The sequence below is a fragment of the Podarcis vaucheri genome, assembly GCF_965113315.1.
Source record: "Podarcis vaucheri genome assembly, chromosome: 2".
NCBI lineage: Eukaryota > Metazoa > Chordata > Lepidosauria > Squamata > Lacertidae > Podarcis > Podarcis vaucheri.
In genome coordinates, this window is record NC_138760.1 from 7,355,038 (window position 1) to 7,369,839 (window position 14,802).

Below are 14,802 nucleotides of genomic sequence, written 5' to 3' on the forward strand. Positions count from 1 at the left end.
ACTCCCTGGAAAAGACCCCGATGTTGGGAAAGATGGAAGGCACAAGGAGAAGGGGATGACAGAGGACGAGATGGTTGGATAGTGTTCTCGAAGCATGAGTTTGACCAAAATGTGGGAGGCAGTGGAAGACAGGAGTTCCTGGCGAGCTCTGGTTCATGGGGTCACAAAGAGTTGGACACGACTAAACAACAACAACTTACAATGGTCAGTTTATCTAACCCTGCACAAATTCATGCATTCAAGCTCTGCAGAATTGCAGGTGCTTGAGAAAGTTACCAGCTCTTGGCCACACTTTCTGATGCTTAGGTGTGCCCATCCCTGTCTTCAATTTAGGAAGAACAGTGAAGAATAGGCTTTCGGCTTGACAGAATTGAGTAAGTGGTTTTGCCATGAGATATAGCACTGGCCTGCTTTCTTCTCGTTTCCCAGCTCAAGTACAAATTGAGCTCATTAACACTGCCAGTCTCCAACGGAGGCCAGGGAAGGTGGTCATTATCTTCAGATGACAAGCAAGCCTTGCTGAGACTCTTGTACTTCCATTCATCCTTTTGTGTATGGGCGTGTGTGGCATGGCAGGGTGATGTCACCACCCAGAAAAGCCGCAGGGCATGCCCAGCCCATTAATCAGAAAGATGATCCATCTTAAATCATGCAACCAATCCCACTTCCTTCAGAATATAAATAAAAAGAAGAGCCCTTAAGTCCCAGAGAAAGCCTCCGTCTCATCGACCATCTGTGCTCTCTCTTGCTCTCTCCATGCCCGTCAAAATGTCTCACCAAACTTCAGTAAAGATCCAGAGGAGAGGCTTCAGCAACTCCTCTGCCATTTTGCCTGGCTGCGGCCGCACCAGCTTCACTTCACGCACTGTGACCAGAGGCGGAAGCTGTGGTGTTGGTGGTGCTGGGTTTGGTAGGGTCAGTGGTGGTGGCGGTGGCGGCGGCTTTGGCAGCCGAAGCCTCTGCAATCTTGGTGGATTTAATAGGGTCGCAGTGGCTGGTGGTGCTTCCAGCATCGGTTACGGTTGTGGTTACGGTGGTGGCCTTGGCAGTGGATTTGGGCTTGGTGGTGGAGCAGGTGGCAGCTATGGGCTGGTTGGAGCTGGCTTTGGCGGTGGGAGGGGCGGTCCTGGCTTCCCTGTTTGCCCACCTGGAGGGATCCAAGAAGTGACCATCAATCAGCAGCTGCTGACACCTCTCAACTTGGAGATTGACCCCAACATACAGAGAGTCCGCAAAGAGGAGGGGGAGCAGATCAAGACGCTCAACAACAAATTTGCATCCTTCATTGATAAGGTGAGAAGTCCGATTTCATGAATGCCTTATCCTGCGACCCTTGAGTTGTTTCAAACCATTCAGTCGCTTTATTTCTGCTACTCTCCTTCATTCTAGCTCAGGCCACTATCACCATTTAACATAGGCACTACCAGGCATGTGCTCAGTGGCACAGAGCTGTCAACTTTTTATTGGCCGTGCTTTTGATTCTGAGAGCAGCACTTTCTGCAAAAATAAATTGCAGCTGATCCTTTTTTCTTTGTTTTGCCATGGACCTAAAGTGATCAGGAAACCTTCTAGAGCTGCTATTGTATTACACCTGAAGTTAACGTTTCTTCAAGGCAAATTTGCAGGTTCTTTCTCGGGAGGAGCATCTGAGCACTCAGTAATTTCAATGAGACTGGTGAAATTCAACAAGACCCCTTTCCATGGATAACAGTTTCAAGTTGCTGTTAGGCACTTGTCCAGGGCTGGTAAAATAAATTGGCAAGCAGAGTCCAGAAACGTGGAGGGGTGGAGCAATTCTACCCCAGAGGGTTTGCATTTGATGCAGAAAGCAGGGCTGGAGGGAGAGATGACTCATGGTGAATAGCAGTGATGGATAGGAGAGAGTCAAATAGCAGCACTGAAAATGCACGCAAGATGAACCTTGAGTGGTTCACGGGGCTCATTCATTCATTCATTTGCTCACATTCGTAATTTGCCTCATCCCAAAGTTTGAGTGCAGGTAATAATATATTAAGAGTGATTGTATCAACAGCCTGATCCTCTGCAAGCTTGCTTTGAAATAAATCTCAGTGTTCAGTGGGAGTCACGGGTAAATGTGCTCAGCACTGCAGCCTTAAAAGCCTCATCAAATCAAATCAATTAAAACACAATGCAAAAATAATGTTATTTGCTTTACATCCTTGCAATTTTACCCCACTTTTCCTCCAAGTAGCTCAAGGTGAAATGCATAGCCCAGCAATCCTATTTTATCATTACAACAGCCCTTGGAAGTAGGTCAGACTGAGAGAGAGAGAGAGAGAGCGATTGGATCCATGGTCAACCAGTGAGCTTCATAGCTGAGAAGGGATTTGAATTTCCAGTCTTAGTACATATCCTAATGGGAACAACCAAGCTCCCTTAAAAGATGCTCAATCCTGAGCACAGATGAAGTTCGATGAGGGATGGGGAAGGAGTTCCATATAACTCAAATAACTCAAAACTTGAAAGGTTTTCTTAATGTGTATTACATAAATTGATGCAAAATCTGAGTTCTCTCTCTCTCTCTATGTGTGTGTGTGTGTGTGTGTGTGTGTAGATGGATGGATGGATAGATAGATGATAGATAGATAGATAGATAGATAGATAGATAGATAGATAGATAGATAGATATAGAGTTATTTCAACCCAGCCTATATATGTACTTAGGGTTAGGCTCCACTCAGTGTGGAATTTCCCTATGTGCCTTGTTAACACTTGACTCTGCATATCGCTAAAAGAGCCCTTAATACAACTAGTGGTCATATTAACTGTGGCCTAAGATCAGCTTTAGAAGTCTTGCCATTAAGAGACTGGCAGGCACCAAAGACAGGATCAGTTCAGCCCTGGCTTATGGAATTTATATCTAAGGGATGTGTGATTGGCCTTTACATCTAAGGGATGTGTGATTGGCCTTCTCTGTGCCAGTCTTCAAAAAGACCTTGAGGATAAACTAAGATAGTTTCATTCATGCCACTGCTGGGTTCTAGAGCATTGGTTTTAGTTTATAGAACTTTGTGTTTATTTTTGTACTAGGCTAAACATCCTTTTAAGAGTTACCTAATTCATACTTAACTGGCTTTTTGTTGTTTCGATTTTGGAATCGGTTGTTTTATCTGCCATACGTTTGTAAGCTTCCTAGAAATTGCATCGTCCTGCAGGCAACTTAAGAAACCAACAAATGAACAACATAAATAAAATGGAACATAAGTCTTGTTACCTGAATGATTTGCAGGAAACTAGCTTGTAACTCCTGCTGTTGTGCATGATCTAGGATGTCCTTCCAATCAACTGCAGTAAATACCTCCAGTATTTAGGCTTAGAATAATGCTTTTCAAGTGGGACCCAAACTGTTGAAATTAATGGCCCAAATTAATGTCCCAGCCCTTCTTTCTTCCTCAGGAGCAGGAACACACAAATACCAACACTGAACAAACATATGCCCCCCCCCCCATTCTTAATGTGAATATACCTAGGCAATAATAGAATTTAAACATGAGATACAGGAAGGGAACACAATTTAGAAGGGGCAATGTGGGAATCTGTTTCTTTAAGGGTCCTTCAATGGTTTGTTGCTGGCTTGGTAAAAGGAAGGAAGGAAGGTCCTCATTATGAGACTAACCCAGGCATGGGCAAACTTGGCCCTCCAGATGTTTTGGGACTACAGTTCCCATCATCCCTGACCACTGGTCCTGTTAGCTAGGAATGATGGGAGTTGTAGTCCCAAACAACTGGAAGGCTGGATTTGCCCATGCCTGGACTAACCCAATAATATGTCGGGACTCACCTGTAAGGAGAGACTCACACTTAGGAAAATAGGAAGCTGCCTTGTATTGTGTCAGGACAGTGGCCCATCTAACTTAATATTGTCTGCACTGACTGGCAGGGGCTCCCTGGGGTATCAGATGAGGGGCATGCCCTTTCCTACCTTAGGATGCCAGGGGTTGAAGCAGTAAACCATCTGTATGCAGAGCAGTTACTCAGCCACAGAGCGATGGCCCTTGCCAGTTTGTGAAGCACTTGCTTAGCATCCCCATTGGAGTGTGACTTTTGTTTAGTCGTGTCCGACTCTTCGTGATCCCCTGGACCAGAGCATGCCAGGCACTTCTGTCTTCCACTGCCTCCCGCAGTTTAGTCAAACTCATGCTGGTAGCTTCGAGAACACTGTCCCACCATCTTGGCCTCTGTCGTCCCCTTCTCCTTGTGCCCTCCTTGTGCCAGTGTGGTGTAGTGGTTAAGAGCGGTAGTCTCGTAATATGGTGAACTGGCTTCGCTTCCCTGCTCCTCCACATGCAGCTGCTGGGTGACCTTGGACCAGTCACACTTCTTTGAAGTCTCTCAGCCCCACTCACCTCACAGAGTGTTTGTTGTGGGGGAGGAAGGGAAAAGGAGAATGTTAGCCACTTTGAGACTCCTTAAAGGGAGTGAAAGGCGGGATATCAAATCCAAACTCTTCTTTTCTTCTTCTTCTTCTTCTTCTTCTTCTTCTTCTTCTTCTTCTTCTTCTTCTTCTTCTTCTTCTTCTTCTTCTTCTTTCCCAGCATCAGGGTCTTTTCCAGGGAGTCTTCTCTTCTCATGAGGTGGCCAAAGTCTTGGAGCCTCACCTTCAGGATCTGTCCTTCCAGTGAGCACTCAGGGCTGATTTCCTTAAGAATGGAGAGGTTTGATCTTCTTGCAGTCCACTTTTAGAAATGGTTAATGATGCTTTAGGTCTTTCTGCTTCCAGGTGCGTTTCCTTGAACAACAGAACAAAGTGCTGGAAACAAAATGGACATTGCTGCAGGAACAGGGCCAGAAAACAATCCGAAACAACATTGAGCCCCTTTTCGAAGTTTACATCAACAATCTGAGGAAACAGCTGAGCTGCCTGGAGAATAACAAAGGAAGACTGGCTGGAGAACTGAGCAACATGCAGAACCTAGTTGAGGACTTCAAGCACAAGTAAATCTCTCTCTCCCTCTCAGTTTGTTTTCTATGTCTTCCTTCTCTTCTACACGTCCTCCCCTTTCTGCTAAAGCCACAATTCACACAAGCAAACAGCTTAACAGCAACTTCAAATGCAACATGCACCATGTGGCAGTCTGTGCATGCACAGCATAACATCTGCCATGTGGTTTGACCACATGGTGGATTTCAACAGGCTTGGTTTACAGGCCCTTCAGGTAGTTTCTTTGCCAGTCGTGGTGCAAATTTGACCTTTGTGATCAAGAATAACCTCTTAGATACCACCAGCGCCATTCCAAACTTCTTTAAGCATTGCAGCCATCTCTTAATTGTTTTTCCTCTCTGTCTGTCCTGCCCAAACAGATATGAAGATGAGATCAACAGGCGTACAACTGCAGAAAATGAGTTTGTCACCCTCAAGAAGGTGAGTGTCTGTAGATAGCCCATGGGGAAATAGTTTTGCTGTGAGGGGTAGTAATCCTTTACTATTGTATCCCACAAACCCTGCAGACAACTAAGTTTAAAATATGTTTCTACAAAGAAAGCTGTAATCATTCACAGCTAGGCCACAGTCCTTTGTTTTTAAGAGACACATGTAAGTGTGTGTGTGTTCTTGTTCACAAAATGGATATATCACTCATTATTAGTGATGTAACTGGCATTAGCCAATAGGTGCCTGCCACAGTCATGCATCTATACCCCACGGAGCACACTCATGGTAGTAAGTAATCAATTTAGGAGCTGGATCACCCTCTCTTATGCCATAATTTTAGACTATCTAGTTCAACAGTACAGTGGTACCTTGGGTTAAGTACTTAATTAGTTCTGGAGGTCCGTACTTAACCTGAAACTGTTCTTAACCTGAAGCACCACTTTAGCTAATAATGGGGCCTCCTGCTGCCACCACGCCGCCGGAGCACAATTTCTGTTCTCATCCTGAGGCAAAGTTCTTAACCTGAATCACTATTTCTGGGTTAGCAGAGTCTGTAACCTGAAGCGAATGTAACTTGAAGCATATGTAACCTGAGGTACCACTGTATATTCTTTTTTTCAGGATGTGGATACCGCCTACATGAACAAAGTAGAACTGGAAGCCAGGGCAGATTCCTTCAACGATGAACTCAACTTCCTCAAAGCACTGTATGAAGCGGTAAGGATCACACCTATTCACTTTAGCTGAAGTGTCCTGTGCTGTACGGTTATTAAACGTGGACTGCCAAAGAGGCCCTCTAGCCATCTGCCTTACTATTCAGCTAGAAAAAGAGCCCTGTTTCAGAACCTCCCATGGATAATAAGGACAAAATGAAGGTTTATCCATGGGCTTTTGTTGTCTCTCAACCAGAGTTGCCATCCATTTTGCCTAAAGTGTAATTTTGAAGCAAACTCTAAAGATTCTGGTTGGGTGAAAAACAACTTTGAAAAAAAGCAATTTCGAAGGAAGGAAAAGAGAGAGAAAGGGAATGCTAGCAAAGTTTATCAGAAGGAATGAGATTTAACTTTACATCCATAACTTGCTATTAGGCTTCAACTGCTAAGGTAAAAAATAAAAGAAACACCTGATGGTATTTTTCTGGAAAATTACAAATTTAAAAAATAAATAAATGAGAGTGAATTTCTTCAAGGGATCCTGAGTACCCCGCTTTCCAACATCTTTATATGCTAGAGATAAAAGTATTACTCCTGTGAAAGGGCAAAAAATGTTGGAAGGGACTATAAGATCACACCTTTAGCCCCCCTAATAATAATAATAATAATAATAATAATAATAATAATAATAATAATTTGTTATTTATACCCCGCCCATCTGGCTGAGTTTCCCCAGCCACTCTGGGCGGCTCCCAATCAGTGTTAAAAACAGTACAGCATTACATATTAAAAACTTCCCTGAACAGGGCTGCCTTAAGATGTCTTCTGAATGTCAGGTAATTATTTATCTCATTGACATCTGATGGGAGGGCGTTCCACAGGGCGGGCACCACTACCGAGAAGGCCCACTGCCTGGTTCCCTGTAACCTTACTTCTCGCAATGAGGGAACCGCCAGAAGGCCCTCGGAGCTGGATCTCAGTGTCCGGGCAGAATGATGGGGGTGGAGACGCTCCTTCAGGTATACTGGACCGAGGCCGTTTAGGGCTTTAAAGGTCAGCACCAACACTTTGAATCGTGCTCGGAAACGTACTGGGAGCCAATGCAGATCTCTCAGAACCGGTGTTATGTGGTCCCGGCGGCCCAATGATATGAGGGTTTGTCCTCCCAGCCCTGCCTCAACATTACTCACACATTGAGGGAAGATCTGAAGGGGGGATGTCTGAAAACACACAGGGAGTCCCCATGAGCCAGAACTTGGAGTGCACAGAGTTCCAACTCACAGGAACAGCCCCCCCACTTCAGAGCTGGATCACATTGGGATCCAGGAGATTCAATGACAGGGCAAGCACACTCAGTCCCACTTTTAATCATGCAGAACACAGAACACCTGAACCCAGAGGTGTGTTGTGCTCATGGTGCTTCACTTCTTGGCAAGAAATGTATGCTGATGTTACGATCCTTTGTGAATTCCATGAGAGACTCATCTTCTTCCCAGCATACCATAGCACTAGTCTGTCCTGCTAAATTTGAATGGGTAATGGAATTTCAAGGGAACAGACAGAGCTAAGTTGAAAGTCCAGGAATTATAGGGTGGGGTTTGAGGGTCCTGTACAGCGCCTTCTTTTAATTGCCTATGAATAATCATGGCTCCGATCCCTGCAATTCATGTGTGTTCTATCTTCTTATGTTTTAAAAACCTATTTTCATTTTTAAAAAAGAAAAAGAAAACAGGTGTTTTGGAAGCAGAATGAGTTAGGTGTACGCAAGTTTGCTTGCTTGCGTAACTCCTTACAGCTGAAGGATTCGCTTGGAGCACAGTTTGGGCTGGGAATTTGCAGAGGATGCAGAATTCAGTATTACATGGCTTTGATTGAGATGTTGCTGCCTCAACTACAGGAACTTGCACAGATGCAGACACAAGTCTCTGACACTTCCGTGATTCTTTCAATGGACAACAACCGCAGCCTGGATCTCGACAGCATCATTGCTGAAGTCAAAGCTCAGTATGAAGACATTGCAAACAAGAGCAGGGTGGAGGCTGAATCCTGGTACCAAAGCAAGGTAAAACATCATAAAAGGAGCTAGAGAAGGGTGGCTTTCCTGATGGTTCGTGGCTTAGAAAATAAGCCAAGTTGCTTCCTCCCCTTATTTCTGAAATGACTAGGCTTATTTTCAAAAGCCACTGAAAAATTGCTTCTGAACCACCCCTTCTTCCTCACTAGTCTCCCAAACTCTTCCCTTTCCTTTAAACCAGATTTACTTGGCCAGGGAACCAACAGAATACTCAGGTCTTAGGGAAGGAGGGAGTGCTGATCTCTCCCTCCCTACTTCAGTGTGCTGGTAGAATGCCAGAAGAAAGGCCACCATGACCCATGGAAATGTGTTTTACCCAATGAGTATTGCAGTAATAGCATATCTAGCATATACTCATGCACCGGGCTTTTTTGTGACAGTACTCATCATTACAAGGTACCAACACCACTTCTTTGCTGCCCATCGCAGCCATTTTATGCTGGCAAAGGTAAAGGACCCCCTGACAGTTAAGTCCAGTTGCGAACGACTCTGGGGTTGCGGCTCTCATCTCGCTTTATTGGGAGAGGGAGCCGACGTTTGTCCGCCAACAGTTTTTCCAGGTCATGTGGTCAGCATGACTAAGTGAACCAGAGCAGCACACAGAAATGCCGTTTACCTTCCCGCTGGAGCGGTACCTATTTATCTACTTGCACTTTTTGGGGTGCTTTTGAACTGCTAGGTGGGCAGGAGGAGGGACCGAGCAACGGGAGCTCACCCCGTCGCAGGGATTCGAACTGCTGACCTTCCGATCGGCAAGCCCTAGGCTCTGTGGTTTAGACCACAGCACCACCCAAGATTTTATGCTGGTACTCAGAGCGTTTTGATCAATATTTGAGTACCGGCACCTGATTTTTTAAAAATAAAAAAGCACCCCATATGTATAGAAAATAAGAATGGTTGCTCCAAATGGAATTAACCTAATGTTGCTGTGTTTGCTTTCTGCCTATATTAGTATGAGGAACTCCAGGCTACTGCCGGAAGACACGGTGATGACCTTCGCAACACCAAGCATGAGATTTCTGAACTCACCCGACAAATCCAGAGGCTGCGCGCTGAAATTGACAATGTGAAGAAGCAGGTATGGTCTTGCTGGAAAATACGAAATGTGAAAATGTGTTTAGAATTCTTTAAAGGAGAACCTTAAATGTGTTGGGGGTTCTTCCTCCAAGGGATACGAGAGAGAATTTCCATAGGAGAACTTTGGTCCAATACATAACTTTTTATCTAGGCTTTCCATGACTCATAAGATTGGGTCTTGTTACTCAATCCCTGTATTTATCTGCTTTTATAATACAATTTTACATTGTTTGTGTTTTATCTCTGTTTTTATAATACTGTTTTGTAGTTTTTATGTTATATTTTTGCATATCGCTTGGAGATTTTTAAATATTAAGTGGTGTAGGTATGTGTTTAAGTAAATAAATAAAATAGAGGCAGGAGAGTTGCTCAATAGCATCTCATAATCATGCAAAGTGGCTGATTATTTATTAAGTGCAGTCAGTATCAATGGTGGTTTATGGAATAACATAAGGAAGCAATAGGTCTTTCTTGCTCCAAGGAGCTTGCGTGCCAAGGCCACATGCCCTGGAGTTCCCCATTGATTAATAAACACACCAGCACAAGTATTTAGGATTATGGGCTGAAACAGGTCACAACTTTATTGGTTACAGATGTGAGCAGTTTGGCTTAGGCATTGGGTGATACCAGGCTTTATATTGACTCCCGCCCAACTGCAGGGAGTCAAACGAAGGGTAAACCACCAGAAGGGGGAGCCCTATGACTTACATCAAATAGGTGCACCCCACGGGGTTCCCCTTGGGGTCATGGCATGGTCCTAGCTCACGCCTGGGCTTTGGACAGGATCCACACCCCCGGATCCCTTTAACAGGATACCCTTATCGAGGAGGGACAGGCGGAGGCTCCAAGCTCCCCTCCCTTAAACAAAGGCTTACCCAATGCCTAACCGCCACTCGAGCGCAAATGGCTCGCCACCAACACCCTCACACCTGCAACCAACATCTCAGCACAGGGTCATGCGAAATGGCTGATTATTTATATACTGCAGTCGGTATCAATGGTGGTTTATGGAGTAACATAAGGAAACAATAGGTCTGTTTTGCTCCAAGGAGCTTACCATTTAAGCTAACCAGTCTTTTCTCTCCCTACCTGCAAACAGTGTGCCAATCTTCAGGCAGCCATTGCGGAAGCAGAAGAGCAGGGTGAGCTGGCTCTCAAGGATGCAAGGCAAAAGCTTGCTGAGCTTGAGGATGCTCTTCAGAGAGCCAAGCAAGACATGGCCAGGCAGCTGAAGGACTACCAGGAACTGATGAGTGTCAAGCTGGCCCTAGATATTGAGATTGCCACCTACAGGAAGCTTCTGGAAGGAGAGGAATGCCGGTCAGTGAGATACAATCTTTGCAACCTTGTACACATCCCGTCCTTTCTCCAATGTTGATAAATCTAAGATGAGCTATCCAATGTGGGGCATTCCAGATACTGCTGGACTCCAGCTCCCTCAAGCCTGACCATCGGCCATGCAGGCAGGGACTAATGGAATTGGACAGCATCAGAAGGGCACCACGCTGGCTATCTCGCTGCGTAAAGAAGGGAGAGGTGATAGCTCTTCATCTAAACCTGGGCTTCCCAAACTTGAGTCTCCAGCTGTTTTTGGAATACAGTTCCCCTCATCCTTGACCACTGGTCCTGCTAGCTAGGGATTGTGGGAGTGTAGTCCAAAAACAGCTGGAGACCTGAGTTTGGGAAACCCTGATCTAGACCAAGCATGGGGGACCTTAGGCCATCCAGTTGCTGCTGAACTACAGCTCCCATCATTCCTTCTCATTGGCCATGCTCATTGACTGATGGGGGTGTGGTAGTAGTTCATCAACATCTGGAGGGCCAAGGGCTCCCTACACCTGGTCTCAGTGAAGAACTACCACCTCTGTCAGAACACAGAGCTGATAGTTGTTCCCTAGTGCAAATTGCAATTCCCACTTCAGGTCTACCATTATATCATTCTGGTTGTGACGTAATTAAAGGTTATTAAATATATCCTCCTTGAGTAATCTTAAGTGCCTATCTGTCTTGGGAGACCAAATGAGGGATAACTTGTCCTCAGTCAACAATAAAGTATTGTCTGGTGTGCTGCTCCAGTGGTTTTCCCATGCACAGCTACCAAAGTCACATGGAACAGTCAGGCTTCTCAATTTTACTGTCTGGTGGGAATATCATAGAACAGTAGTTTTCAACCAGTGTGCCTTGGCACCCTGGGGTGCCTTGAATGATGGTCGGGGTGCCAGGGGCAACACTGGCCTCTGTCCCTCTTTCCTCCTTTTCTTATGTGTACAAACACAGATATCAGTCCGCTATTGATTGCACCTCATATGAAATGCTTTACAAAAAGAAGCCATATGTAAAACATTTCAAAACTTTTGGCTCAGAGGTATGGGTGCACACTTTGCAGAACAACAAATTGAGCAAACGTGGTGAACATGGTATTTTTCTGGGTTATGAAAAAGGTTCCTATCATGTGTTAATCACTGACACAAAGGTGATTACGCTGACCAGAAATATGGATTGTAATCCAAAATGGGACTGAGTTGGCCTTTTTCAATGTCATCCCATTTCAGATGGTGATGGTGCAAAAGCAGTTAAGAGGCAGATTCTGTTGTTGCTGATGATAATGCTGATGCCAACATAGATTCTGATGATGACACAGATTATCCAAGTCCAAAAGCCTCTCTTAAACAATCCGATGAGTCTTACACTGATTCAGACACAGCACCTTCATTTACATTAGGTCGTCATTCTCCCATCTCTGCCTCCAAAAGTCTGGTGCAGCTGTTTGTTGCAGCGGCCCTGGCTACAAGCTCCCCAGGCGAATGGTGCTTCTGGGACTGGCCAGGGGGTGCTGGTTGCCAGGAGCTGAGGCGACCTCGGAGTAAGCAAGCAAGCAAGCAAGCAAGCAAGCAAGCAAGCGGGCAAGGGAGCCCAGCCAGCCAGCCTGCCAGCTCTTGCTGTTGGGAATGGATGGACAAATGGGAGGCTGTGCTGGCCTTGTTTGTGCTTCCTGTGTGCAATGCCTGCCTGGGAGCTGGGTGCCTGGCAGCAAAGGGAAGCCTTTCTGCCATGCAGGCCTGGCTGTGCCTGCTGCCGCTGCTGCTTCCAGCGTGAGAAAGGTGCTGGCCTCATGTTCACTGCTAAGGCTGGGGGCAGCCTCTTCCCAGGTCCCTGTGAGGCAGCAGGAGAAGGCACTTCTCTTTGGGGCAGCAGCAGCGGCTCAGAGACTAGGGGTGCTGGCAGCTGCTTCTTGGGGAGAAGGGGAGAGGGGAGAGGAGGCTAAGGGAACACTCCACAAGGGAGGATGTTAGAAAAGGGTGAGGGGCTGCAGGCAAGGAATGACATAACTGGGCTGCTGAGGCTCTGAGTGCGTTTCCCCACAGGGGAGCTGCAGAAAGAATGTAGTTGGTCAAGCGAGCTGTGGACTCAAAAAGGCTGAAAAACGGCCGTAGAAAACCAGAGGAAGTTCTGCACACTGCTTTTCATGCCACCTAAGGGGGCTTGCAGGGATGCGGGTTGCACTGTGGATTAAACCACAGAGCCTAGGACTTGCCGATCAGAAGGTTGGCGGTTCGAATCCCCGCGACGGGGTGAGCTCCCATTGCTCGGTCCCTGCTCCTGCCAACCTAGCAGTTCGAAAGCACGTCAAAGTGCAAGTAGATAAATAGGTACCACTCCGGTGGGAAGGTAAACAGCGTTTCCGTGCACTGCACTGGTTCGCCAGAAGTGGCTTAGTCATGCTGGCCACATGATCCGGAAGCTGTATGCTGGCTCCCTCGGCCAATAAAGCGAGATGAGCACCGCAACCCCAGAGTCGGTCACGACTGGGCCTAATGGTCAGGGGTCCCTTTACCTTTACCTTTAAGGGGGCTTGCAGATTTCATCACAATGATCTTCACAATTCTGCTTCTTTTCAAACTTGCTCCAGTCGTTCCATTTAGGCTTGAATCCTTACCCACCCTCTTTTTGTTTTCTGACAGCCTGGCTAGTGATGGAGCAGGAACAGTGAATATCTGTAAGTATCCTGGGGAAATGTTTATAGCTTTGCACTTTGGGGAAAGGAGGAAATAAATCATGCCTTGTTTCAGTTCACATTTGGAGGGCTGCACATAATGCTTCCACTCACCCATCTTGCCATGCCTCCTCTGTGCCCACATTTCTACACTGTAAAGCCCTGAACAGCTATGTCTATCCATTTGCACAGTTGCTGTTCTGATGCAACATCTTGGGTTTTCTCTGCTGGTGTAATGTTGCAGCTCTCAAAGCTGCTTTGCTTTAACAGGTTGTTCCCAAATGTTGCATACAACTCAGTGTTTTTTGCCCTATTCATTTTGTGCATCTGGAAGTTAGCCATTCATAGGGATAGATAAGAAACTCAATTCATTTAATATTTAAAGGTGAAGCTACCTAATTCACACTTTATGAACAATACTCAAAGCAAAACACAGTCACCTTTCCAAATCTGTACTTTTCCTACTTTTGCAATGCAGTTCTCCAGCCAAGTAACATGTGCAGAAATGCATATTCCGAGGGAAAGTGTGCACAGAAATGCATATACATACTAGTGAAAGTAGCATGCAGAAATGCATCCCGTTGCGGAAATATGGTTTGCAAAAATTGTCAGTATTAGGCAAAATTGCATGCAAAAGTGGAGAAATTCACAATGAAATGCAGGTGCATTTTCACTAGCACTTTTTTTTAATGCAAACTGATTTGGAAATGTGGAGTAGTGAATTTAAGATTGGAAGAATGAGACAATGAGAGAGCCAGAAGGGACAGATTTGCCCATTCCTACCCATTCATTCAGCCCAGACACAGACAGACTGATGTGCTCTCAATGAGTCTTGATGACATGTCCTTTCCCTTTCATAGCTGTTGTCTCTTCAACCATCGGACGTAGCGGTGTGGCCTCTGTTGGCAGCGGTCTTGGCTATGGAGGCGGATGCAATGTTGGCTATGGAAGCGGAAGCAGCCTCAGCCATGGGAGGAGATAGCAGTTTTGGAGTAGGAGGAGGCTGTGTGGGCCTTGGGAGTGGACTTGGTGCTGGAGGAAGCAGCTTCAGCTCTGGGAGTGGAAGAGGCGTCGGAGGAGCGAGTCTCGGAGGCGGCAGCAGCTGCTCTAGCGTGAAATTTATTTCCTCTTCTAAAAAATCCTACAGATGCTAAAGCTCAAACTTCCTTGTAGTCTTTGAAAACAAAAATGTAACTTGTGAACCCTGTCTCACCTAGGCCTCCCTCTAGACAGTACACGCTTTTATTTGGAGTGGCTTGTTCAATACCATCCCTTTGTTTGTTCACATTTGGGGGGAAATGTAAAACTCTACTTTTCAGATGATCTGTGTTGTAATGGGCTCTCTGCCACCGACAGAGTTTGCACCAATTTTTAATCTTGCTTCACCTCTCCACTTCATTGTTGATGTTTTCCAATCAGAATTCTAAAGTTTCAAATTTTGTATAAACCAGAGCAACATTTGTTGGTTCTTGCTTTAATTCTTTGATGCCTGACTTCACTTTTTGGGGGGTGTCTCTCTCTGTGTGTTATTGTGTTCAATAAAATGCATATTGTAATTTATAAAATTTTCTAGTCCTTTTGAATATACATCAGTTATCTCAAATAACTTGAG

General features: G+C 45.6%; 1 protein-coding gene across 1 annotated transcript; it reads left to right on the forward strand.

Annotated features, from left to right (window-relative positions):
- The first annotated feature begins 208 nt into the window (after window positions 1-208).
- LOC309522491 (keratin, type II cytoskeletal 75-like) lies at window positions 209-14,733 on the forward strand. The gene is given in 10 exon segments (XM_082205794.1): window positions 209-1,293; window positions 4,742-4,956; window positions 5,323-5,383; window positions 6,014-6,109; window positions 7,943-8,107; window positions 9,072-9,197; window positions 10,296-10,516; window positions 13,159-13,193; window positions 14,051-14,157; window positions 14,159-14,733. Coding segments are annotated over 10 exon segments (1,749 nt in total). The 5' UTR covers window positions 209-756; the 3' UTR covers window positions 14,345-14,733.
- The last annotated feature ends 69 nt before the right edge of the window (window positions 14,734-14,802 follow it).